The sequence below is a fragment of the Podarcis raffonei genome, chromosome 2, assembly GCF_027172205.1.
Source record: "Podarcis raffonei isolate rPodRaf1 chromosome 2, rPodRaf1.pri, whole genome shotgun sequence".
Lineage (NCBI taxonomy): Eukaryota > Metazoa > Chordata > Lepidosauria > Squamata > Lacertidae > Podarcis > Podarcis raffonei.
Window position 1 is genome coordinate 23232493 of NC_070603.1, and position 27738 is coordinate 23260230.

Here is a 27738-nt window from a genome sequence, read left to right on the forward strand (position 1 = left end):
AATCGAACAAGGTAAAACGGGAGGCTCGTTCCCGCTCCATCCCGCCATCAATTCCCCCGCCGCCGTTGCCACGGCAACTGGAGCGGCCTGGAAAATAAACAGCCGCGGCAACAAGGCGGGCGGGAGGGGGGGCGGGGAAGGCGCGAGCCGACAGAGACAAGAGGAAGTCCTGCCTCTTCCGCTCCCGGCTGGCCAATCGCAGAGCAAAAGGCCGTAGAGCGGGCCAATCGTTTAAATATCCCTGGGCATCGCTTAAGGGCGAAGGAAGCGGGAGGTGAGGGGGCCGCTCGTTTGGGCCCGGCTGCGGGAGATTAAGTCGCCTCCGCGTCCCAAGATGGGCGCCGCTGAAAGAGGTGGGCGGGCCCGCTCCGACGAGTTCCGGGCGGGGGGGGGCGCAGGAAGGAACCCCCCCCGAAGGCGAGGGACCCTAATTTCGGAGGCGGGAGTAGGGAGGGCGACACCCATTTCCCCCCCTCACCCCATTCCCACGTTCTCATTACACCTGTTGCCCCTCAGCTGACAGGAGTCGGGGTTCAACAGCTCCGGGGTGGAGGGTCCACAGGCTCCCGTTCCCTGTGGTAATAATGCTTTCCGTATGGCTCTCCCTTAGCACGGGAGCGAGCAAAACCGTCGAGTCTCTTGGGCTTGCTGTTCGGAAGGTCGGCGGTTCGAATCCGCGCGACGGGGTGAACTCCAAACATTGCTCCGTCCCAGCTTCTGCCCGCTGGACTTCACCATCCAGCGGTCCTTTACCTTTTTACCTATGTAAAACAGCGGGGCCACATCAGCCCCTATCTCGATGGAAACACAGCTCAGTCGTCTGTGATGTGAGTTTTCTCTTAAAAGCATCAGATCCTCCCAGCCCCGTTCCTGTCTGGAAATCTTCTGGTGCTGTACTACAGTGTGATCTAATTTAACATGGTTATTTTCCCTTTTTTTATAAAAAAGACCTAACCAACTTTGAAACAACCCAGAAAAGGTAAATTGGTAAAGGACCCCTGGATGGTTAAGTCCGGTTAAAGGCAACTATGGGGTTGCAGTGCTCATTTCGATTTTCAGGCCGAGGGAGCTAGCGTTTGTCCACAGACAGCTTTCCTGGGTCATGCGGCCAGCCTGACTAAACCGCTTCTGGCACAATGGGACACCTTGCCAGAGCGCACAGAAACGCTGTTTACCTTCCCGCTGCAGCGGTACCTATTTATCTACTTTCGAACTGCTTTTGAACTGCAATGTGGGAAGAAGCCGAACTTCCAATCAACACAAATACTGGGTTGCCCAGTATTGTACTTGCAATCAGTATCCATGAATGGTTGCTAATAATGAATTTATTGGAGGGGAATTCTGCACCACACATCCCTGTAATTCATCTCTAGGCATACAATCTTGACTCCACACTGGCAAAGTCAAGAGAGCTATATGTTAAGTCTATCTAGTATGGTATAAGTGTCTGTGGATTTGAAACAACTTCATCAGGTATGGTGAGGAGGGCCCTCATCTAGGAAAACACAAGGTGCCCAAGAAGCACATATATGTGACCAATCTATTGCATGTCTTTATCGCTCTTGCCTGTGAAGTGCTGGTAAATAATTCTTTTAAGTTGTCTGATGACACATATGAGAAAGCTACTCTTAGAGGAATTTTGTTCTCTTAACAATGCACAGTTAAAAGGGAATCAATCCCTATGGCTATTCCAATTGTGAGTGCTTACAATAAATATAAGATTGATTCCTTGCCTTCAGGTAACTAAACACCTGATAAAATGCTGCTTCTTTTAGCACATCGGAAACAAGCATTTTTTCATTATATTTGTAATAACATGTATGTTTCCATTTAGCAATATAAGCAAGCTTTCGTTGGTTGTGTATGTTTTCTCTTTAATTTGTGCCTTTACAAGGTATCTTATGTGTATGAATAACACTCTTGCCTGTGAATGAGCCCGACTGAAGTTATTTGCACTTAATTTTGAGTATATCTGTATAGGATTGCACTGGGAGGGGGGAAGCTCATGTTCTTAGAAAACTGAGCACATAGTGCTGTCTTGGTTTTTGTCTTGGCTTCCTCACTTGGCACTAATCTAAGAGTATATTTGGCATTGCTCTGAGAGATCTGTTGCTTGCAGTGCCTTCCGACAGGTTTTGACAGTGACTGTACAAAAACAAGTATGCAATTGCAACATGATATCCAAGAACTTATATTATCTGGCAAGGTTTATCACATTTCCATATATTTGAGAACAGAATGCATCCCAAATTAGGTAGTAGTCTTTTAACAGAGTTTGTTTCAGAAACTGGAAATTGGCTAAAAGTTTGCAGGCTCACTAATATTTTTTTTCCTTAAACCATTTATTTATACTCAGAAATAAGATTTAGTACATCACAATCTAAATATAGTAGCTCACCAATGTTTTGATACCCAAAGTGGTCTATATCATTAAAACAATGCCTGCAAAAGCTAAACTAAAATGGTCACAGTGGCATCACAACCTTTATCATTCATCAAAATATATTTTAGTTTTGGCTTCCTACTGCATGTTATAGACACAACAAAATGCTAGGTCAGGGATGGGGAGCCACTTTTGTCAGGCCACATTTGTCAGGAGGGTGGGGCCACCCACCTGTCAGTCACCTGAAGTTATGATTCTAAGCCATGCTCTCCTGATTGTGTTTTTGCAGCAAGGCTGACATCTGGCATTGCTTAAATTTGTCAGTGAATTATTATTACTATAAAATGATTGACACACCACTTAATGCCCGGTTGGCAAGTGCAATTACTTTTGGCAATAGTTGGATCTACTCAGGAATGCAAACGCCTGGTGAGAAGGAACAATCAGGAGCACACACTGAGCTTTATGTTCCTGGTTCTTCATTGGCACCCACAACTATACAAGTCCCGCATCTAATTGGTGTGAATGAAAATGGCCTCACAGGCCAAATTAGGCAGCCTTGGGTGCTTAATTTGACCTGCAGATTCCCTATCAGCATGGTTAGTGTTGGGTAGAAAAAAAATACTTTTCATTGCTGTTTCCAAAGGGCTTACAGCTGAAAAAATATAGGAAAGACAAATGTGAAAAGATCAAATTCTTACATTTGGATGGCATGCAGCCTGAAGAGAATTGTGCAATCAACTATCATATTACCTTTTATCTTTCTAGTAATCCCTCTAAGCATCAAAAAAAGGAATCTGAAGATAATAAATTGATCATTAAAAGAAGCAACACTGCCACATTTTCCTTCCTGAATTGTCTGCAATATCATACCAGGCTGACAGAAGAAACACATGCTACATTTTAAGCTAGTATTTTACATACATTTGTAATAAGATGAATGATAAGGTCTAGACTGGAGAGTTATTTTAAAAATGTAATAATATATTTTTAAAAATCTATTTTTAATTACTAAACTTGATACTTCTATGCGAGTTTGATCTTGACCTCTAAACGCCACTTTCCCTACCCAACAAGATTGGTGAGAATGTTGATTCATCATGGGCTACTGCAGTGGTAATTAACAAATAGGCCTACCAGTTCAATTGCTGGAGATTATGTAATATATGCATTATGAGATAAATGGCAATTTTGCACCCATTATTTCAGAAAACTTATTTTTGATGGAGATTAAAAAAATTTGTTAAATCCTTTTTGGGTCCTTGATAGAAGATTGTGTAGCCTTCTTTATGCAAACACATTCTCTGAAAAGCCATAATGTTTCATCTCTTTTATTTTAATAGAATGGGTCAATGTTGCCAATGATCTCCTGACAAAATGTAACATAGATCTGCATGTTAGCAATCTCTCTGACTGTGGAGCTAAAGTGTTTATTCATCTTTATGAATCGATACTGGGAGAGAGAGTGCCAGGTAAGAATGCATGCCTCCTACAATGTCTTGGTTTTCTAGGGTAATGTTTTCTTCCTGTTGTCTATGTATATTTGAAATAAATAGTAATGCTGTGAGATTTGGACTTAAATAGGCATCATATGTTCTATATCCAAGAGCTTTTAATAACATAATGAGAAATATATATATATGAATATACCCCCAATTGTAACTAAACACAAATGGAAACTTTGCTCTAAACTTCTTTTTAACAACATTGGCACAAGAAAGCTCTGAACGATTATACACAATCCACTGTTATATAGATTTCTGCCAAGTGACTCATGGGGGTTTGTGCAGACTTGCTCTCAGATTACATGGAAAGCAGCTTACGCAGTATACCGTTCTGTGAAATAATAGCATGATGCACTCCCATTATTTTATAGATGTCATAGCCACACCTCTTTGCCCTGAAGACGATGCCCATAATGTGCAGGCAGTAATAGATTCTTTGGCTTTGGACTACTTGCAGATCAGCTTATCACATATAACTGGTGGGTACCTATCATTTGTGATCTAGTTGAGATTCCTGCATTGCAGGGAGTTGAACTAGATGATCCTCGGGGGGCCCTGCCAACTCTACCATTCTATGATTCTATTTTTGCTATTGAAAAAATTAATAATAAAAAATTATATGTACTTTCATGGTTGGTGCGGGCAATAATTTAATTATGCTGGATGTATGTAAGTCTGACAGTGCAATATTTATTTATTTCATTAAGTTCATTAACCTTTATGAATTCACTTAATTATTTAAAAAAAGTTCAAAGTGGTTTACAAAAAGATAAAATTGAGAAAAATTTACAAAAAAGTTAAAGTACTAAAGCAGATTAAGATCACCTCAACTATCTAAGCATCTGGATAGGCTTTTCTAAACAATAATGCTTTTAGCAAGCGCCAAAAAGAATACAGTCATACTTCAGGATACAGACGCTTAAGGTTGCATTTTTTCGGGTTACGGACTGCCGAAACCCAGAAGTACCGGAACGGGTTACTTCTGGGTTTCGGCGGTCGCGCATACGCCTAAGTGCTAGATCGCGCTTTGCACATGCGCAGAAGCACTGATTCGCAACCTGCACGTGCTCAGATATGGGTTGCGAATGTGCTTCCTGCACGGATCACATTCGCAACTTGAGCGTCCACTGTACAGTGATGGCACCTGCTTGATCTCAATAAGCAGGGAGTTCTGAAGTTTAGGCGCTGCCAAACTAAATGATCAAGTTTTTACAGATGCAGAAGGGGTATTACGTGGCTCTTGTAGTAGTACCAATTCTGCTAATCAAAGGGTTTAAGTGGGCACCTGTGGGGTAAAGCAATCTCGTAGTTAAACTGGTCTCAAGTTGATACGGGCTTGATAAGATAAGTTGGCTTATGTTGATAAGATACTAAAAGTATCACCTTGATATGCTACATGTATCCCTATTGCCTCCTGAACCTGCGGTATATAAAGAACTGCAGTCCAGGTTTCTGAGGAACTCCATGTGACTTGGTTTGGGAACCAACAGAGCATATTGTGGGCAAGGGAAGGAGAGAGAGATTGGGGGAGTGCTTCTGCGATAACTCTGTAGGATATAACCCTGTCCCCTTAGGGACCAATATTTAGTCTCTGTATGAACTTGGCAATTTCCTCCTCCCACATTTTTAATCAATGTTTTCACTTACTGGAAATGTGTGACCTGGGCTGCAATCCTAAACAAATAGGGAATGCGTACCTGTGCTTCTGCGTAAAAGCACACAGGGGATCATGCTGCTCAATGAAGCACCTTTTCCCAGTAAGACAAATTGATAGGGCCTTCCTAAAATCTATCCGACTTACTGAAAGATTTCGGACCTAAATCTTTCATTAGTTAAAACACATTCAGAGGGCAGTATCCCATGAAGTAGCTCTGTTAGTGCAAGGATTTTGTTGGTGTGTTAAAGACATTTGGGACACAATACCAGTTGCATTTCTTTCTGACTGACTCTCTATACCAGCAGTTATCTAAAGAGGAAATGTCACTGCTTTGGATAATGGGTTTGTTCATGGATCTCTGTTGTTAGCACCGTGAGGAGGGTCAAGCCCCCACCAAGGCATACAAATATACTTATGTCAGAAACGGTTATCCATCTCCTAGCAAAACAGTTGCACCTTGTTGGGGAGATGGAGCTTACAAGAATTCTTGGCATGCAGTATTGTGCCCCAAGTGTTCTAATGCAGCTCATTAAAGCCACAGAGTTGACATTCCCTGCTGCTACCCTTTCCTTCCATTTTAGAACTGTGACTCAGAGGTGAGATTACTTGAAGCCTGTTGTGAGTTTCCTTTCCAACTCTATGCTCCATGGAGCAGCCTCAGATGCTTTCCAAGGGCTTCCAAATTTTTTAAAAAGGCATTCTGAGGGATTTGGAATGAGAAAGGAAAACATCCTCTGCATGATTTTCTCTCACTGTGAATTTCCCTTTACTTCATCTAATCGTAATGAGCAGAGAGAACAATCCACAACACGGATCGCTTTATGCTGACTGTTGCATTAGGCTTGATTTAATAATAATAATAATAATAATAATAATAATAATAATAATAATTTATTTATACCCCACCCACCTGGCTGAGTTTCCCCAGCCACTCTGGGCTGGCTTCCAATTGAGTGTTAAAAACAATACAGCATCAGCTATTAAAAACTTCCCTAAACAGGGCTGCCTTCAGATGTCTTTTAAAGAGAAGATAGCTGCTTATTTCCTTCACATCTGAAGGGAGGGCGTTCCACAGGGCGGGCACCACTACCGAGAAGGCCCTCTGTCTGGTTCCCTGTAACCTCATTTCTCGCAATGAGGGAACCGCCAGAAGGCCCTCGGCGCTGGATCTCAGTATTCAGGCTGAACGATGGGGGTGGAGACGCACAACTTTGAGCCATTTGTATGGAGCCCAGCCCTGCCCATCATTCTCCTGGTTGTGAAAGGCATACACTACCCATGTCCCCCCCACCCCCCGCATTCTCTGCCAATCTATTAACACTGATTTTTCTCAAGGGGAGAACATTGTGAGAGGAAATAAGGAGTCCATCAGAAATCTCTTGGAAATATTTGATGGCTTGCTCGAGTACCTGACAGAAGAAATCAGTGAGACGGCTTCTCAGAATGGCGGTGAGAGAAGGGGCATAATCAATGGCATGTGCTTCCTCTGTGCAGATAGCATATTCTGTTTATTTGTATGTAGCTGTATCACTTTTTGCACCTAGGAGGTATTCTTAAAAAGAAAGAGCGCTTTCAATGCCTTGCTTAGCACCAGTATGTTGGCAGAAAGTGAAAGGACTTGCAGTGCCTCTCAGTCACTGTCAGGCTGTAATTACAGGAACAAAAAAAATAAGAGCATAGTAAATAATAGAAAAGAAAGAAAAAGCTTATTATTAGTTATTGAATTCATATACCGCCCTGTGGGACGCGGGTGGCGCTGTGGGTAAAACCTCAGCGCCTAGGGCTTGCCGATCGCATGGTCGGCGGTTTGAATCCCCGCGGCGGGGTGAGCTCCAGTCGTTCGGTCCCAGCTCCTGCCCACCTAGCAGTTTGAAAGCACTCTTAAGTGCAAGTAGATAAATAGGGACCGCTTTCTAGCGGGAAGGTAAATGGCGTTTCCGTGTGCTGAGCTGGTGCCGGCTCACCAGAGCAGCTTCGTCACGCTGGCCACGTGACCCGGAAGTGTCTCCGGACAGCGCTGGCCCTCGGCCTCTTAAGTGAGATGGGCGCACAACCCTAGAGTTGGACACGACTGGCCCGTACAGGCATGGGTACCTTTACCTTTATACCGCCCTGTACCCAGAGGTCTCAGGGTGGTTCACAGAACAAAATCAAAATATAAAACCACAAAATATGGAGTAAAACAATGCTAAATTTCTTAGCAAGTATTTTTTATTTAACAATATTGGTTGCAAAGCAATCAAGCCTGTCAGATTTAAAGCTCAAAGTGGCTGGTACTGGATGAAACTGGGTTTTTACAACAGTGCCAGCACACCTTACATAAACAGACAGTGCATCGTATAAGCTTCTGTGCCAGAATAAATATTTTGCTGCGTTAGTCATATGCCACTGCAGATGTGTGGGCTGAGGAGGGGATTGGTATTGTCACGGTCATCTCTGTGGCAGGCAGAAGTCTGTCTTGCTCCTTGCTCATAATAGTTTTGTTTATGAACAGAAGATCTTAACCAGAGGGCTGAAGATGAAGTCCAGACTACCGGTCTTGAAGAGGAAGAAGGTGGTGTTCATGATGTGCCAGTTCCCTCCCTGACACTTCCGTCTGCCTCGGGGTAAGGCAGGTTCATAGTTCCCTTAGCTTCCCAAGTCTTTACTAGGTTGCAAAGTGTGCAACATGTTAGTGCCACTGTTCCCTGCTTCCCTAGGTGAGGCTAGGTAATTTTAGACTATGGCCTTTCAATGACCATGGGCACCACTTTAGTTGTGAAGCATACAGTTAACACCTATCTTCTTCTCGCTCCCCACCATTGCTTGCTCCACAACTGCTTCTGCATTTCTGATATGTTAGGGCCTCTGCAAGCTGATGGAATGCACTGAACTCAACATTTCTGCTTGGCTTCTCAGAGAGGGTATTGCTGCAGTTTTCTTCCTCAACTGCAATGCCATGACATGACATTGGCTCTGCAACCAACCCACTGGTGCAACCGATTGCCAGATGCTGTCCCTGTTCCCAGTTGTGTAGAATGGCTAAACGTAGTTGTCACCTGGGAAAATGCGTTTTCTCCAGTTAATGTGGTGTCATAGCCAACTTCAGTTGATAAACATGTAGCGGTGATCCTGGGTGTTGGAAGTGTGCGCCTCTCAGCTAGAAGCACCACCTTGTGGCCAAGTCAAGTAAACAAATTTACTTCCTTGCATTCTGTTTAGGTCTTCTCGGTCGTCAGAGATAGACATTCCATCATACGAGGTAGACGGTTCGGAATCTACAAGTGAGCTCATTAAGCTTGGCGACACTGCTTATTTGTTTTCTCTAAGAAATGAAGGTGAGTTCAAGCAACGCACAAGAGCAGCCAGATCCGAGTAACTGAATGGCTGCCATGTGGAGACCACTTTAAATAGTTTCTTCCCTGTGCAGGCACTTTCCCCGCAATCAAAAACTGTTGGTATGCAGCAGCTTGCTACAGGGAATTGGCAATTTCTCTCCCCACATTCACAAATTACTTGAGATGAACAGGCATGAGACAGACGATTATGAAATCTATGGTTCGTTGTAATATCTTCTAGCGCAGTAGTAAAAAACCGGAAGAGTCACAAGGTCAGTCACTCTGATCAGCAGATGGAATAAATTGTAACCGTTTAACTACAAACACAAATGAAAAAATTCAGATTGCATTTTTTTTTTTTTGGTAGATCCTGGTGTCAATTAGAAGTTGGTGCTCAAGGATCGAAATAGTGTAAGAGGTTGAACAAAGTTTGAGATCCCCACCATTTCTGCTTATTAGCATACAATTGAAACCAGCATCTTAATGGCCTGAAACGTGAAGCTGAGAGATGTAATTCATTTGAGTAGTCTATATAACTCCACAAGTAACTAATACTTGGAATCAACACATTTGGCAGGCTATAAATAAAAACACCCATCTCTGCTGCAGATAGTATTAGCAGAAGTACGGGGTATAATGTTTATGTCAGATTCATGCAACAATATGCCGAGTCACAAGGTTATGTGGGGAAACCAGTGGTCCCTTTTGGCCCCTCTTTTGCGGGAAGATCATATCTTAATCGTCATTTATGGAAATACTACTACTTGCTGACTTGGAAATATTGTAAATTTCCCAACTTCCAGAGTTCATTGCTGGGTTTGGACTCATCCAGGACTTATTTACACACTACCGTCTACATTTCTCTGTCAGTTTCTCTCTCTGGGTTCTTGGACATTTTGTGATTAAATGGAACGAGCTGGTTGATAAAAATGGTAACTTGCTGAGGTGTTAGTCAGATACCACACTGACTGGTTGATTAAATTACTAGCTTACTAAATATTTTTAGTTGTTGGATCTGCATTTAAACCCATCAGTTTTGAACATTTACACTGGCTTTTGCATGTTCCCCAAACCTTAGCATGCATATTTTCGAGATATTGTTCAGGACTACAATGCCACAAGGAACACCTCTTCCCATATGAACTGACCTGGACCCTGCAGTCATGATCTGAGGCTGTTATTGGTGTGCCTCTTCTGCAAGAGGTCTGGAGGGCAGCAAGACGAGAATGGGATGTTTCTGCGGTGTCTCCCCGCTTGTGAAATGCTCTCCCAAGGGAGGCTTGCCTGGTGCCTTCCTTACATATATTCAGGCTCCATGCAGAAGCATTCCTCTTCTCCCAGGCCTTTGGCTAATTAAACAGTCTGTGACCTTTTAAACTGGGGGGGGGCGCATTATTATGGTATGTATCTTTGTGGTTTTTATATTGAAAACCGCCCTGTAATCTTTGGATGGAGAGTAGTGTACAGTGGTACCTCGGGTTAAATACTTAATTCGTTCCGGAGGTCCGTTCTTAACCTGAAACGGTTCTTAACCTGAAGCACCACTTTAGTTAATGGGGCCTCCCGCTGCTGCTGCCGCCGCACCACAACTGCATGATTTCTGTTCTCATCCTGAGGTAAAATTATTAACCTGAGGTACTATTTCTGGGTTAGCGGAGTCTGTAACCTGAAGCATCTGTAACCTGAAGCGTATGTAACCTAAGGTACCACTGTAGAAATTAAATTAAATAAATGTATAAGGGTACTTAAAGGTAAAGGGGCCCCTGACCATTAGGTCCAGTTGTGACCGACTCTGGGGTTGCAGCACTCATCTCGCTTTATTGGCCGAGGGAGCTGGTGTACAGCTTCCGGGTCATGTGGCCAGAATGACTAAGCCGCTTCTGGCAAACCAGAGCAGCGCATGGAAACGCCGTTTACCTTCCCGCCGGAGCAGTACCTATTTATCTACTTGCACTTTGACGTGCTTTCGAACTGCTAGGTTGGCAGGAGCAGGGACCGGGCAACAGGAGCTCACCCTGTCGCGGGTATTTGAACTGCCGACCTTCTGATCGGCAAGTCCTAGGCTCTGTGGTTTAACCCACAGCGCCACCCGCGTCCCTTCCATAAGGGTACTTACAATATGGTAACTTTTAGGATCACTCACTGGGTTGAACCCCAAAAGTGCCAGGGGAGCTGTCATACTATGGGGCTTACCTGGCTCCTCCTTCCTATTCCTGCTCTCAGCATCCACACATATATCCCAAGCTGCTCCTGAGGGTTAAAAGACCTTATGAAATGCAATGGGATGAAGCACTCGGGGCTGCAGCACGGTGGAATTGGCAGGATTTGCTATGTGCGGGATTCCTTGCACATAAGTGCCAACTTAATATTTTATTCTCTTTTTCTGCTCCCTGTTACAGCAGTAGTCTGTTTGGATAATATATCTCCTTCGTAATTAGCAGTGAAATAGTCAAACACAAATGTTTGACTCGCGCGCTCCCTCTGCACATAGTCACCTCCAAATGCTACTCTTAAAATTTCAATTTCTTACAGAGTTACCTACAGAAAGAGACATCTCAAAGAAGATTACAAAACCTGAAGATCTTGTGGCTTTTGGGGGACCATCTAGTGGCAGAAGAGCTCTTGTCAGAGAAACTCAAGGTGAGTGTATACCAAAGAACCTCAGAAATATATATTTAAAATATATTACTGGCCTTTTCTTGTGTCCATTGTATTTTAATCAAGTAAGGGTTCCCTTTGTTTTACCACCTGGGTTTGATCTTTCTTTGGTGATCTGGTGGGGGAAAGAGAACTGGCTTAAGTTTGTTACTATGTTGCATCTTACCTGTGCATCTTATTCAGTTAAATAAAGCCATTCTTTTTGTGTGTGAAAAGTCTGGATAGGCTAAGTTGATAGGACCTGTGGGGGAAATATCCTAATCAATTCTATGAAATCCCATAAATCGCTTGCTTCCAGCATTGGGCCCAAAATTTCTAAGGGAAACTTCCCAGCGGAGTGATTAATTATAATAATTATATGCCCCCCCCTTTTGTTAAAAGTACATGGACTGAACCTCTATACTGCTTGTCTTTCCTAAGGAACAGCCAAATCTGCTTTGTCGTCTAAGGAGCAGTTGTGTTCTAATGCAAAAAAGCTTGGGGAACCAATCCGCCCAGCTATTCCTTTGCAGCCACCATTCCAGCCTTCCGCATCCAGGCCCTCTTACCTAACTGAAAGAGGCGCTGGGAGTTCAGGCAGACGTTCGCCGCCACCGGCTAAACCTTGCAGACTTGCGTCCTCTGATGTAAGTGCTGAAGCTTCCTTTGTTTCTATTAGTATTGTCAGCCTTTGTAGAAATGCATTGCCTTGGGATCCTTAATCTGAACTGCTTCCAGGTTAACGCTGCTAGGCCTTCCTGTGTCCAGGAAGCTCAATATGTACCGTATTTTTCGCTCTATAAGACACACTTTTTCCCTCCTAAAAAGTAAGGGGGAATGTGTGTGCGTCTTATGGAGCGAATGCAGGCTGCGCAGCTATCGCTGAAGCCAGAAGAGCAAGAGGGATCACTGCAGACTGATTCTTCTTGCTCTTCTGGCTTCAGGGATAGCCACACAAAGCCTCTTGAGTGCAGCGGGAGCGCTCCTCCCTCTTCACTCAAGAGGCTTTGCGTTGCTTTTGCGAAGCCTCTTCAGGGCAACGGGAGGAACGCTCCCCCTGCCCTGAAGAGGCTTGGTGCGGCTATCCCAGAAGCCAGAACAGCAAGAGGGATCGCTGCTTTCACTGCACAGCGATCCCTCTTGCTGTTCTGGCTTCTGGGATTCAAAATATTTTTTTTCTTGTTTTCCTCCCTCCTCCAAAAGCTAGGTGCATCTTATGGTCTGGTGTGTCTTATAGAGCAAAAAATATGGTGTGTTTCGCTTTCAGAACAAAGGTGGAAGAGTGTATTTCTGACTGAGTTATAGTACGCTGTCTAAGCGTGTTATACCACTACCACGCCTGCCTGCTGATTTAAGATAAAACCAATATATAAGAATCGTGATAGAGTCCCAAATGCTGTGTTTGAAACTCCCATTGTTCTAGACACATTTTGCAACAGGGAATTTCATTAGCACATGCAGTTTCTGAGCACTGGGCGCAGTACTGCACCTAAGATTTTCAGATTAAAACTGCAGAATAGAAGGAAAGGAGGACCTTTTTCTGCCTCCCCACTTCCAGCTACTCTCTGAAGACTGGAGAAGAGACCCTCTTAAGAATATTAGGGGGGGTGGGCAGAGGAAAGACTAGACCATGTGAAAAATGAACATAAGATTTTAGCTGCAGTTCATTCATTTTCAGCTTTGTATTCTTGTTATAAAAAAGCATGCCTAGACATTCCATTGTTGGGCCCACAGCCTAGGTTTAAGGTGCCATTTGGCTCCTAGCTTTAATATCTCAGTTTCTAACACTGCCCAAATGGTGTGGGAAGAGGCACATCTTCATAGTGAGTTCCTCTTAAAGCAATAGGTCATTTAGATGATATAGAAGATATTGTTTGAACAGGACATCAAAAGGCAATGATTAATCTACTAGCAGTACCAAGGAATGAGATGACTAGTAAATGGAAGTAAGCAAAAGCCTTTCTAATTGCACAAGGAGAATCAGGGGTGTTCTCTGTATATTGAAGCAAACTCAGTTGGTGTCATATCTGGATGGAAGAGAAGGGATGAATAAGGTGAATAGCCTGTTAGGAGAATTGGCAATTATTTCACTTACTTTTGGAGTGTGTGTGTCGGTCATAATATACCGTTGATGCTATTAGCTATTTAGATGAGAAATGACAAGGCCTACACCAAATGCAAAGAAATTTTAATGTGGTGTTAATACATCTGGTTATTTTTACGGTTTGGATAATATTTTATGCACAAGCAGTGACCATTTTGCAGGCGTTTGATTGGCATGCGACTGTTGACACGCACGATGACCTGGAATGCAACCCTCATGCAAACAGGGAGTCGCTCGTATATGCATTAAAAACAAACAAACAAGCAAACGCCGCACAAAATTTGCATGTCCCACTTTTTTTAACAGCCTGCAGAGCCCCTTGGGGAAGAGTCTGGAACTCTCTCAAGTGACATCCTTTCTTTATCCACAATCACTTCCGGTAAGAACATTCCTTGAGTTATTGAAAAGTGTAATCTTGATATCTCTTCTATTACTCTAATTCAGGGGTGTCTAACTCAAATTCATCGGGGGCCGCATCAGCAGTTTGGTCACCCTCAAAGGGCCGGTTGTATCTGTAGGACTTACAGTACAGGAGAGAAGGGTTCAGGTAGCCATTGGGTCTGTCACATCACAGGATGGCATACGCTCAATATAAAAACAAGTGGCGGTTTCCTGAATGCATGTAAAGTGGAGGTTTCCTGTGTAGAACGGCCACCGCCGCTAGAGGTCAGACATTCTCTGGCTTGTAGGCTGCCGCGCATGTGCTGAAGAGGCGGCTTTCTTGTGTCAAAAAAAAAAAGCGAGAATAAAAGGTGAAGGCTGGCAGCCGCCGGCGGCTACACGGGCCACATGACGAGGTCTGGCGGGCCGGATTCGGCCCGCGGGCCTTGTGTTTGACACCCGTGCTCTAATTAAAGCTACTGACATAGGGAGAAACAGACTTTTGAAAAGTGCTTGTAAAAGCGGCTACTTGTGGATCTTTCTTTCTTTCTTTTTAATGCACTCTGCAAATGTTCTCATTTTCCAGGGAACATCACTGTATGCTTATGTTCAGTTTCATTTTTCACCTTCCCAAGTATATCTTGGGAAGTGAAGTTTTTATAATGGTATGGCGAATTCTGTTAGAAACTCACTTCCCTCAAAGAGCTCTGCATTATCCCAAAGGGACTTTTCAGCAAACCAGAAGCTGGTCCCACTGAACTCAGTGTCTGTACTTTCTTTGGCAGATTATATAGGATTGCATTGTAAACCAGTACAGTGGAACCTCGGGTTGCGGACGTAATCCGTGACAGAGGCACGTCCGCAACTCGCAGCGTTCGTAACCTGCAGCGCTGCGTCTGCACATGTGCATGACGCGATTTGGCGCTTCTGCACATGTGCAAGCAGTGAAACTCGGAAGTAACCTTTTCTGGTACTTCCGAGTTTCCTGTGGTCCGCAACCTGAAAACACGTAACCCGAAGCTGAGATACCACTGTACTGATGTTGCTGCAACTCCCATCATCCCTGGCCATTGGCTGAGGCTGATGGAAATTGGAGTCCAGCATTTGGAGGGCAACATGTTGACACACTTCATCACTTTAACACACAGTTTGAGTGCACCATTAACAAAGGCACCAATTCTTGTTGGACAGAACATTTGCTTACCTTTCACCTTTAAGCCTTTCTTTTCCCTGCTCACCTTCTTGGGTAATTACATCACTGAACTAACATTAGCAAAAAAAAATTCGAAAGCACATCAAAGTGCAAGTAGATAAAGAGGTATCGATGTGGTGGGAAGTTAAACGGCGTTTCCGTGCGCTGCTCTGGTTTGCCAGAAGCGGCTTAGTCATGCTGGCCACATGACCCAGAAGCTGTACGCCAGCTCCCTCGGCCAATAAAGCGAGATGAGCGCCGCAACCCCAGAGTCGGTCACAACTGGACCTAATGGTCGGGGGTCCCTTTACCTTTACCTAGTCACTGTGTTATCCTGTTTGCATATGCTGTGACAAGTGTGTTTAGTTTTTTGGGACTTGGGTTTGTCTCTAGTTGTGTTTATAAAGAAGTGAATTATGTAAACTAATTTCTTGTGGCTTCTGCTGTTGGCTCTTCCAGCTGTAGATAATGAACCTGCATCTGAAACTGGTGTGAATGAAGAAGCTGATGAGCCAGTGCTAGAAGACACCATAGATGATGCAGGAAAGGTAGCTGTTAATTCATACCCTGTTGGGTGTAGATACATGTTTATATAGGGACACAGGTGGCGCTGTGGTCTAAACCACTGAGCCTCTTGGGCTTGCCAGTCAGAAAATTGGTAGTTCGAATTCCCATGACAGGGTAAGCTCCCGTTGCTCTCTCCCAGTTTCTGCCAACCTAGCAGTTCGAAAGCACACCAGTGCAAATAGATAAATAGGTACCACTGCAGCAGGAAGGTAAACGGCATTTCTGTGTGCTCTGGCTTCTGTCACCGTGTTCTGTTGCGCCAGAAGCGGTTTAGTCTTGCTGGCCACATGACCCGGAAAGCTATATTTGGACAAACACCAGGTCCCTCGGCCTGAAAGCGAGATGAACGCTGCAACATCATAGTCACCTTTGACTGGACTTAACCATCCAGGAGTTCTTTATCTTTTACCTTACATGTTTATAGTATTTGGATTATAGTACAGTGGTACCTCTGGTTGCAAACGGGATCCGTTCCGGAGCCCCGTTCGCAACCTGAAAGGAACGCAACCTGCGCATGCGCAGGTCACGATTTGCCGCGCTTCTGCACATGCGCGAGTGGCGAAACCCAAAAGTAACCCTTTCTGGTACTTCCAGGTCACCACAGGATGCAACCTGAAAAGACATAACTGTTCAAACGTAACAAGAGGTATGACTGTATTTGAACAGTGTGATGCAGCAGCAAAAATAGCTAACACTATACTAGGTTGCATCAACAGAAGCACAGTGTCCACATCAAGGGAAGTAATAGTACCACTCTATTGTGCCTTGGTCAGACCACACCTGGAATACTGTGTCCGGTTCTGGGCACCACAATTTAAAAAGGATGTTGACAAGCTGGAACTTGTGCAGAGGAGGGCAACAAAGATTATAAAGGGTCAGGAAACTCAGCCTTATGAGGAACAGTTGAAGGAGTTGGGTATGTTTAGCCTGGAAAAGAGGAGACTGAGAGGATAGCCAATTAAGTTCTTTGCCCGAGGTACCACTGTAAATGAATATCATTCTTTGAAGGACTGCTAATGCCCTAATATTACCAGCAATTCCATTTGGCAGCCCCTCAGTATATGGTGTGGTACTCACTGCTCAGTTTTAACACCAGGCATTCTCTTTAATTTATTCTTGACTTCTTCAGTGAGAGCTTTTTTTCCCTCCCTCTCATCTAAAAGGAAAGGAATGAGAATGTTCCATACACACCAGCTTCTTGCTTTGAGAAGGACAGGTTGCCACAGTTTGCAACAAAGCAAAGCACAAGACCAAAACAAAGGAATCTGCTTCCTGGGAAAAGGTATGCACTTCCTAGATTGTCTGAGGTCCTAAAGGTTTTCTTGCATTGTTTAAGACAGAGGTGGGGAACTACCAAGATTATTAAGTATGAGGTAGTGAGAGAGAAAAGGAGGGTATTTGAAATGCTGATGATCTGGCTCTGTTCCACGTAGGTTCCCTCCAAGGGGAATGTAGTCCTCAACAACAACAAAAAAAGGTTATTTCCTCCTGTCTTAAAACCTCAATATTTGCCTCTTCCTCCCAAACCAGCGATGTTATCAGCAGCTTAAGGTGATACATGCTAATAACAGTTGTCATATTCTTCATTTATTTCCTCAAAAGCCCGTTCATGCAACCTGGGTACTGATTCTTGCAACGCAAGTTTTTCCCCCTCATCAGAAGAAATAGCATGTCAGATATGTAGCTAAATATTTAGGGAGGCCGGTGTGATCCCTGGGGTCCATGTATGAACTCTCATTGTATCGCTGCCAAGATGAACTCCTGGGAATGCTGTCCGAGTGTTGCTGAAATGAGGTCTTTGATAGAAAAAGCAATATTCATTTTCAGCCTGTTGACCCCATGTGGTTTCTCAGCCAGAAAGAACGCTCCATCACAGACTCGCTTGCAGAGGAAGCTTCTTCACACCAAACGGCAAAGGAAAAGCTGTCTGAACAGGAGCTGAAGGAGATGTCGGACAAACTGTCCCGCCGGATGAACGAACTAGAAGGAGTAAGTAAGCCCCATCTATTCTTGACAGCACCTTCTCCCAATATAGTGCAGCTCTCCTGTTGTCAACAACTTGTGAGAAAACCTAGTTAAAGGGGTGGGATGAATTTAAAATCCTTTAGTAGCCCCTGGTATCCAAGGACCAGATGGGAAACCATTTGGTGTCCACCCTGGGCTTTACTAAAGGTAAAGGGACCCCTGACCATTAGGTCCAGTCGTGGGCGACTCTGGGGTTGCGGCGCTCATCTCGCTTTATTGGCCAAGGAAGCCAGCGTACAGCTTCCGAGTCATGTGGCCAGCATGACTAAGCCACTTCTGGCGAACCAGAGCAGCGCACGGAAACGCCGTTTACCTTCCCGCCGGAGCGGTACCTATTTATCTACTTGCACTTTGATGTGCTTTTGAACTGCTAGGTTGACAGGAGCTGGGACTTAGCAACGGGAGCTCACCCCATCGTGGGGATTCGAACCGCTGACCTTCTGATCGGCAAGTCCTAGGCTCTGTGGTTTAACCCACAGCGCCACCCGCGTCCCCGGGCTTTACTAAACATTCTAATAAAATCAATATATGTAGCATGTTAGGTGAATTACTCCTTCCTTGTATTGACTTTTTCCAAAGAGAGACAGTCCAGTTTTAAAACTGCTACCCAAAATAATGAGAAGTTTAAGGACATAAGAGCCTGCTGGATCAGGCCAGAGGTCCCCCTAGTCCAGCATCCTGTTCTCGCAATTGCCACCCAGATGCTTGCAGAAAACTCTCCTGCAGTACTCGGAAGCATTCCTGCCTGCATTCTGTAGTAGTACTGTAGCGGCACAGTCCGTTCTGCCACCTCGTGATTCTGCCAACCATTCTGCCGCATGCATAGACCAGGCTGCATTAAATTCAAGCAAGTTACCGCAAGGTGTCAACCTTGGTTTTGGTAGTAAATATGACACTATCCATATATTTGAGGCCGGAGTTTTCAGACGGATGTTTTGAACGCCCTCCCATCAGATGTCAAGGAAATAACCACCTGATTTTTAGAAGACACCTGAAGGCAGCCCTGTTTAGGGAAGCTTTTAATGTTTGATGTTTCGTCGTGTTTTTAACATTCTGTTGGGAGCTGCCCAGAGTAGCTGGGGAAACCCAGCCAGATGGGCGGGGTATAAATAATAAATTATTATTATTATTATTATTATTATTATTATTATTATTATTATTACTATTAACAGTTAGTTCTAGGTTGTGCTATTGGAGTGCATTTTTGACAGATGGGGGGAATCTCTTTAAATGACAGATGTTAAAGCATGCTCTGGGCGAGCAAAGCAAGGAGGAGGAGGAAGAGTCATCAGCCGATGAAGATAATCTTTCTCAGCACAGCGATAGCATCATGGATTACCGCCGAAGGAAACCAGAATTGGGTAACAGTTCAGAGTGTTAAGTTTGACGACATCCTGGTGACCTGCCCCTTTCTTTGACAGGTGATGTGCGCACTTCGTGGTGGATTATGCTGCCCTCTTGTGGTGAAAGACAGAGGATGCAGATGGCCACAAGAGGGGCAGCATAACCCACCAATGCTGTGTGTCCCAACACCTTAAAGAAACACCCTCCAGGCGAAAACCAGCTGTTCCTTCTGCATGTGCATTTGGACTTCCTTCAATAAATTGCAAGCCTGCTGCTGAGCCTTGATTGGCAAAGTGTGGATCCAAGGCCTAAAGTGAAAGGAAGGAATGTTGTATTGGAATATGAGGCAGTAGAGTATTTGGTCCCAGAGAGTCCCACTGGCAACTGAAGGGCATTCACCGTAAAGAGCTCTCACTCCTCTATGGCTCAGCTGGCACACGATGTTAATATAAACCATGGCTTAACATAGGCTTGCCATATGTCAGGAAAATTCCTGACATGCCCTGGTTTTTGGGTGTAAAAATGACATTGGGGGGAATTTTGCTGAATTGGCAAAATGTCAGGGGAAACCCAGATGTATGGCTACGCAATAGAAAAAGCAGCAGAAACCGCTTCAGAAGCTTAAAATCACAATTTTTGTGACAGTTTTCCCTAAAAAAGCTTAACAATTTTGGTGGGTTTCTTTAAAAAAAATATCTCAACAGCTTTGCGGGTGTCAGGAATTTTACTTTTTGAAATATGGCAGCCCTAGGTTAACACAAATTCACAACTGTGTGGCTCCCTGAGGAAGTACAGCTGCTTTGACCCTCCTTCAGCTGTGCTGAATTGCTATGAGCTAAACCATGGGTAGGCAAACTAAGGCCCAGGGGCCAGATCCAGCCCAATCGCCTTCTAAATCCGGCCTGTGGACGGTCTGGGAATCAGTGTGTTTTTACATTACAGTGGTACCTTGGATTACATACGCTTCAGGTTACATACGCTTCAGGTTACAGACTCCGCTAACCCAGAAATAGTGCTTCAGGTTAAGAACTTTGCTTCAGGATAAGAACAGAAATTGTGCTCCGGCTGTGCAGCAGCAGCAAGAAGCCCCATTAGCTAAAGTGGTGCTTCAGGTTAAGAACAGTTTCAGGTTAAGAACAGACCTCCAGAACGAATTAAGTACTTAACCCGAGGTACCACTGTAGTAGAATGTGTGCTTTAATTTAAAATGCATCTCTGGGTTATTTGTGGGGCATAGGAATTTGTTCTTTCCCCCCCCCTCCAAAATATAGTCTGGCCCTGCACAAGGTCTGAGGGACAGTGGACCGGCCCCCTGCTGAAAAAGTTTGCTGACCCCTGAGCTAAACTATGCTTTGGCTTAGCATGCTGTCCAAACCCAGGGACATGCTTTGCTTTGTTCCAATGAACAAACCTCATTTCACAGCTCATGGTTTGTCTGGTGCAAGACAAACCATGAGCCTGGGTTCAGACTACAGGCTAAGCCAAGCTGTGGCTTAGCTTGCAGCAGCAGGACCAAAGGAGGAGCAAAGCAGGAGCTAGCTTTTTTCTGCACAAAGCCAATCTGGCTTCACATTATGTGTGAACCAAATAAGAGCATGTCTGCAAGCGCCTCTTGTTTCTGCTGCTGCTGCTAGAAACACTCAGAGCTGGTTCCTTTCGCAGGTGTGCTACGTTTCGGAAGGGCACCCAGCAGACGGCGGTCACTTTCTGCTTCACCCCCTCCGTCAAGCCACCACCTAACCCCTGAATCGGGTGGTGCACTTTGGAAAGATGTACGAGGGCCAATGGGAAGAATGCGAGACCGTGTGCAAAAGGAAAAAGACCAGAGGAAGTTAAGAGCAAAGGTAAGGGCAGCAGGATTTCAAGATGCAGCCTTCTGGGTGAACGGCCGATAGCCTCAATAGCAGGTAAGCATACCTAGCACTGAAGAGCCTTCCCAGGTCTCTTGCACTAGGGATGCAGATGGTTTATTTGCTTGCCCAAAGGGGAGGTTGTAAGGTTTTCTTTTTTTTAAAAGGGGGGGGGAGCATGCCCAGAGATCTGTTGTTTGCTTCAACATCCACCCTGTGAATTTGCTAGAGTTGTGATGTGACACAGACACCCTGGAAAACAAGAGGCATTCAATTCTGTTTTGAATTTGTTACACGGCTTGAGCAAAGTGCTTTGGCACCTATAATCAGCTTTCTAGCCTGTACTTAAGCAGCCAAATAATAAAACAGCTTAAATAATTCTTCAGCTTTTATTCCTCTGATGTGCTGACTTCTGATGCTTTCCCTTATCAAATACCCTCTTCTAAACTGCGTCAGAGTTTGACTGGCTGTTAATCTTTGCCGCCATGTTTCTGGATTGTTTGGCTTTCTAACTTCTTGAAAAGGATCTTATGTCCAGATTAGCATTGCAAGACCCAGCCCAGTACAGGCAAAGGTTTGGTTCAGGCCTTAGCAAAATTCCTTCCCACATCTGATGCTTTGGGGAGGCAGGGGGGGTCCAGTGGGCTGCAGCCTCCTGGTGCTGTTAGCTATTAAGTAACTAGCTCTTTGAAATGTTCATATGTGCCAGCTTGGTATTATCCATATATATATGGATTGGCAACGCCATATGCATTAACATTCCCAGTATTAGCTGCAGCAAACATAGCTCTCACTTTGTGGGGAGACACATTCAGTTTCATTGTGCCAATTGCTTTGTTTTTATGGGTGGGTTGTACCCAGTGCTCCATACATGTAATTCTGCTGGGATTATGAGACTTGCCCTTCCTTTATGACCCCACAGTCTACTCCAGGGGGTTCCCCTAACCCCTGTGGAGCTGATTTTGAAGGTGTGCAGGGGGAGGAAGGGGAACCTTAGATGCACACAGAGAAGTCCATTGGCCCAACAGAACTGCAGTGCTGAATATATTTTTGCTGACACGTAACAATACAAGCATCATCCTGCAAACCTAAGCCTCTACTTCGTCACTGTTCTCTGCACTGGTGGTATTGGGCTTAATTGGTGTGAGTCATACAAGGGCCAATCTGGCTGTTGGGTCTGTTTCTGAGCACTGTTCCAATTCCTGACCCCTGCTTTTTTAAAGGGATGCAGGTGGCATTGTGGGTTAAAACACAGAGCCTAGGACTTGCCATCATAAGGTCGGTGGTTCGAATCCCTGCAACGGGGTGAGCTCCCGTTGCTCGGTCCCTGCTCCTGCCAACCTAGCAGTTTGAAAGCACATCAAAGTGCGAGTAGATAAATAGGTCCCGCTCTGGCAGGAAGGTAAACGGCGTTTCTGTGCGCTGCTCTGGTTCGCCAGAAGCGGCTTATTCATGCTGGCCACATGACCCAGAAGCTGTATGCCGGCTCCCTCAGCCAATAAAGCGAGATGAGCGCTGCAACCCCAGAGTCGGCCACGGCGGGACCTAAGGGTCAGGCGTCCCTTTACCCTTACCTTTTTAAAGCTCTACATGGTTTGGGACTTTGGTACCCTGCATTTCTCTGCCTGTGCATTAAAGCTAACCTTTTTCGGGCCTCCTCTCAGTGCTCTGGCCTTCTGAGAGGAGAGTTGCAGCAACTGGCAAGAGCTGCCCTGCCTTAGCTGTGCTGCGTTTTCCTTGGGGAGGCTCGTCTGGCAGCTGTGTTTTGGGGCCAGTCTATTTTCCCAGGCCTTGAAAAAACCCAGACCTTTTATTCTTCTGTGAAGCTTCTATACCTTTATGTTTGGATTCTGCTTTGGTATGTTGACTTGCTGTTTTAATATGGTTTAATTGATGTTTAGCTGCCCTGGGAGTAGAAATGTGGAAAAGTGGCATAGAATGTTTTGCTAAATCGACACACTTGTTGTGGACATTGACCAGGCTTTGTTTTTTTGCCTTCCAGCTCTTGACCAAAGCCTACGAGGATGAATTAAGAGCTTACGAGGCTCGTGAGAGATTCGAACTGGCAGAGCTGAAAGCCAAGGCGAAAGAAATTGTAAGGGGGAGCAGAAGAGAATGAAGGATTTGGGGGTGGTGTGCCTCTCTTGCACTGGTCTCTGAATTCCTGGGATCTGAGGGTGGATTTCCTCTCTTTCAAGGTGCATAGAAATGCTCCTCTTCCTTGCTCAGAATCCATTTGCCCTACAGGAAGAATTTGGCCCAGTCCGCGTAAATCTCCTTACAAGTAGCCAGTGGCTATTTTTGGAAATGCTTGCCTTTCAGTAACTTGTTCTTCGTGTCTGTCTGCATCCAGGAACAAAAATACAAGGAGAAATTATTTAAAGAACCTCCAAGAGCCTCGCAAGCAGCAAAGATTTATTCTAGAAAAAATGGTCCTCGGAATCCCAAACTCAGCCAGTGGATTTCAAGAGGAGGGTTTGCAAAGCCAAAGAAAGCAGCTCCAAGTAAGAACTACAGAGAGCTCCTTAGTAGAAAGCTTGGCACCTTTTGAAAGCGTCGGCTGAAGGCCAAGAATACTGGCTTCTTGCCTTATGACCTCCATATGTCTAGACTTGTGTAAGGGAAGCAAATTCATGTACCAGTTTCTAACCAAGGGCACACAGCTCATCCCAACCCCTTTCCCAAAAGCCATCAGAGAAGCCAAGGCTCCCACCACCACACTCCTCTCTGCTCCGGGAGCTCTTCTGAGTTTAGTGTAGTCACTGGCAAGGGTTTGTTGCTTTAATATTAAGCGCCCAAGCAACATATGCCAGCCGTGCTTATACAGCTTGATGTTCTTCCGAAAGATACTGAAAGCATCTGTGCCAATATGGGCAAAACTGTTTTTCTCTGCTCCACACCTGTAGCTGACTAGGAAAACAGAGGCTGCAATTGTGGTGGTCGCCACAAGAACGCTGGGAGGGGATGCTGTCAAAGAAAAGAGCACGCTCCATAAATTGCACACTCACTTTTCACCTTGCATGTTCTCCATTTGTGGTGAAAAGTCACAGTCCAAGCGACTCCAGCTTTGTTGGTCAAGTGTGACACCTGCAATAAGTGCGTAGCTCCCTATTTTGAGGTATTGCATGCAGCAATATGGTATTTGAGAGACTAATTTGCACATTACATGCACACGTCTAACAGAATCTGACAGCTTTTTTTTTTTTAAAGGGAAAAACCGCTTTGAGACAAAGCACAGACATGACAATGTGATCCTGGGCTTAATTTTTCCAATGCCCACCATTTTTCTTTGCAGAGTTTGTTTCTTCCTGCAGCAAAGTAGCTGATAGCGTTACATGCATGGAACATAATAGCTAGGTCCTACCCACACATTTGGGCAGTTATTTTCCTTTTTTCCTTTTTAACAATGCCCTCCATACATATTTATTCTCCAGGGGCATAGACCTGCAACATCTTCCTTAGACAAGTTGCTGACAGCTTGAGGACTGGGACCTCAGGCTATGCCGCCCTTCCCTTGTCTTCCAGAGCTGAGTGGCTGACACCTGCCTTTCTCTCTCTTGCAGTGAAGGTCAAGGAGAACGACCTCTTGCCTCTGCTCTTGGAGGATTTTCCCCACCTACACATTTCCCGCCCTGTCATGAACAAGATGTGGCACCAGCAGCTGGCACAGATAGACCATCTGAAGTCAACCGGCAGTAAAAACAAATTCAAACTGCAGAGTGAAGTGAGTTACTCTTCTCAGGGCAAGGAGGGTCACGGTCTTTTAAAGATCAGGTGGGGTCGTGTGTACCAGCCATATTAGGCTCCAATCCTATGCATGCCTTCCAGAGGGGCGGGAGAAGGATTGCTTTTGAGTAAATGTACATAAGATGGCATTGCAAAATGTGCTGATCGGTACCCAAGTCTTCTGCTTGGTTTTTCTTCGCTGCAGGACTGATATGGCTGTAAAAAAGGGGGGGGGGCTTTTCCAGATTCCACCTGAGCAGATTCTTTCCACAAGGAGCTAGTTCTGATGAGATGAGGAGTTTGGGGCATAAAAGAGATGGGAAGCAAAGAGAGAACCGGACCATGCAGCTAGGTACCTTTGTGGCAGGGCTCAGCTAATTCCTGCTGTGGTGAGAGATGAGAGAGGGTGGCTGGAGGAAAGCAGAAGGGGATTTTAGAGTGGCATGCGCCTTTCCTCTTGGAAGCGGATCGGCTTTCAGTGTGACTGCCTTCTTGCTCACAGAGGGAGACATAGCATACAGAAAGAGTTTCTGAGAGAAACTGTAGATCCAAACATGATGGGTAAAAAAAGGAGGAAGGGCACATTTTTTTTTAAGGTGTTACATGAGTTCATTATAGTATGCAGAAGATTGACATGTGCAAAACCAATATTAATCAGGTTTCTTTACTTCCCTCCACTTTTAGGCACTAGAAACATTGAAAAGGCATGAACTGCTTGTTGACCTCATTAAGAAAGAGCAGGCTCATAACAGGAGACTGGTACGTTCAGAGATCTTGCAGGAGGTGGGGCTGGTTAGGGCACCTGCTTGGGACCACAAACGTTTTTTCTTTGGGGGGGGGGAGACTACTGCACTTGGTTTGGTAGGTCGTGAGTTATTTTCTCAGAGCAATGCTTTCAAGTTGGGCAAGCCAGGTCCTCAGACACCCCCAATTCTGCTGGATGAAGCATATTGCCACACGCTCATCTAGTTTCGGGATTTACCAATTGCTCAGCTGGACATTGTGCTTGATAGTCCTGCAGCAAATGGGAGTGAAAAACTGGACAGCCGATCTTCTGAAAAATGGCCTTCCCTCCTAAACTCTTTTGTCCAGCTATAGTTCCTCTAGAAGATCAAGAAGTCAATTCATCTTTTCTGGTCGCTGCACCTATTTCAGAAAATAGTTAATACCTTCTCTCTTCTCCTTAGGGAAACTTGAATTGTGTTTCTCGGTTTTTGTCTTTAGCAAGAGTTGAAGCAACACATTAATCGGCAGAAATGTGCCCAGAACAAAATGAAGGAGAGACGACAGCAAATTGTCCGAGCCAAAAAGTACTACCAGGATTACAGAGTTCAGCTGCGGGCAAAGATGATGAGAGCCAGGACACGCGAGGAACGTGTAAGTTGAGGGGAACCTGCGCCGCAGGAAGGGGGACTCCTGCTCTTCCTCCCAGGAAGTCCAGCTGAGATTCTAAGGACTGTATTGAGACTGCAGGCCAGCTTCCATGTTTTCCAACATGCTCTGATCGCAGCTGCATAGCTCCTCCTTCTCCATGGACAGCTCTCCCACCACTCTGATAACTTAGGAATGTCTTCATCATGTGAGTAGGCTGCCATCATATGGCTATTTCTTGCACTTAGGTGTGCTGGTGCTGTTGGGGTTGTGACACTAGTTTGCAAGGTACCACATGATCTAGCTTACCCATTCCTTAGCAGGGTGAGATGAGGCCTGCCCACTGGAGATCAGCTTTGTGATGGTGATAACACATAGATATTTCCTTTGTAATCTCCTTTGAGATTAAGAGCTAGGGGGAAGCCTGTCAATAAAGTAAAATGAATTGTGATTTTGTTAGCTTAAGTTCCTACACTACTTTGAGCATCTCAAAGGTGCCTTTTAGGAACACGCAAATGCACTTTCACATAATGAACTATGTAATCACCAAGTCTTATTTAATAAGCTAAAAAAAATTTTAGTTGACACGTTGTAGCTACTGATCCATGGCCAAGGAAGTAAACCGACTTGCGCGCCTGTTGCAAAGCAGGTTACGTTCCCTCGGAAATAATAGGTTTGAGCGCAACTAGCTTTCTTCACTTGGTCACCTGAGGTTTTCCTGAACGGGGCTGTTCTTATGTGTGCGGATGCCATGTTTTGTTTGGCAGATATTTAAAAACCTGTTTGAAGAAGGCTTGGAAATTCAGAAGCAGAGACTGCATGAGCTGAGATCGTATGCCAAGGACAAGCGTGCTGAGCAGAAGAGAGAACATCAGGCTGAGCTAGAGGCCATGGAGTGCTACTATAAGGACCAGGTAGGCTTGCTTCTTCCTTACAACACAAGGATAAACTAACGTTATCTTCACCTAATTAATTTGTTTTTCTTGTGCTCTGCTTAGTTTTCAATGCTGGCAGAAGCTGTTTCTGAAGAACGTCGAGAAATCCAAACCAGAGAGAAAGCACAGGCAACAGTAAGTCTTATTGCTCTAAACTTTTTGCCTTGTTGACCAACTACTGGACCAGTGTTTCCCAAACTCCTCCAGCTGCAGTTGGACTACATCTCCCATCATCCCTAGCTAGCAGGAGCAGTGGTCAAGGATGATGGGAATTGTAGTCCAAAAAAAACAACTGGAGACCCATGTTAGGGAAACCTTGTACTAGACTTAATCCTAATGGTCTCTTTCAGACATTAAACAAAGTGAAACGTGAGCTGAGATCAAAGATGGAGAAGGAGATTAAAGAACTGCAGGACATGATCACACGTGATGATGATGATTCATTCTTCCGAGAACTGGAAGCTGATCGCCTAAAAACCAGACTCCTAGTGGCTTCCTTTCAATATAGCAAAAACTACCAGTTCCTTTAAGTGTTGGAATGCCTCTTGTTTCTGGCAAATATGCTTTTTATATTTAAAAATGATACTGGGCAGTACGCAACCTGTAGTATGAAGTTAGTAGCTTGTTTTGCTGCCCAGAATCCATAGACTGTTACAGTGTCACGGAAATATTGAACTGATCTTTTCAAAATGATTTTTTAAAAAATGACTTTTTCAATAAAGGTTACCTTCTCAACCGTCAAAA

The 27738-nt window shown here is 44.8% G+C and overlaps 1 protein-coding gene across 3 annotated transcripts; it reads left to right on the forward strand.

The window, feature by feature from the left end:
• Window positions 1-227: 227 nt before the first annotated feature.
• On the forward strand, window positions 228-27738 carry CEP95 (centrosomal protein 95). 3 transcript variants are annotated; one of them, XM_053375307.1, is made up of 22 exons: window positions 228-353; window positions 3727-3855; window positions 4260-4367; window positions 6881-6994; window positions 8040-8151; window positions 8747-8862; window positions 11395-11502; window positions 11941-12146; window positions 13910-13982; window positions 15636-15724; window positions 16907-17025; window positions 17597-17732; window positions 19006-19129; window positions 20775-20956; window positions 22965-23057; window positions 23316-23466; window positions 24526-24686; window positions 25373-25447; window positions 25913-26065; window positions 26827-26973; window positions 27058-27129; window positions 27345-27738. In XM_053375307.1, exons 1-22 carry the CDS (start codon window positions 335-337, stop codon window positions 27522-27524), a joined length of 2667 nt encoding a protein of 888 aa, XP_053231282.1. In that variant the 5' UTR covers window positions 228-334; the 3' UTR covers window positions 27525-27738. The 3 variants fall into 3 exon arrangements, with proteins under 3 accessions (XP_053231282.1, XP_053231280.1, XP_053231281.1); XM_053375305.1 differs by lacking the exon at window positions 228-353 and adding an exon at window positions 1667-1739; XM_053375306.1 differs by lacking the exon at window positions 228-353 and adding an exon at window positions 1667-1739 and having other exon boundaries at window positions 8043-8151.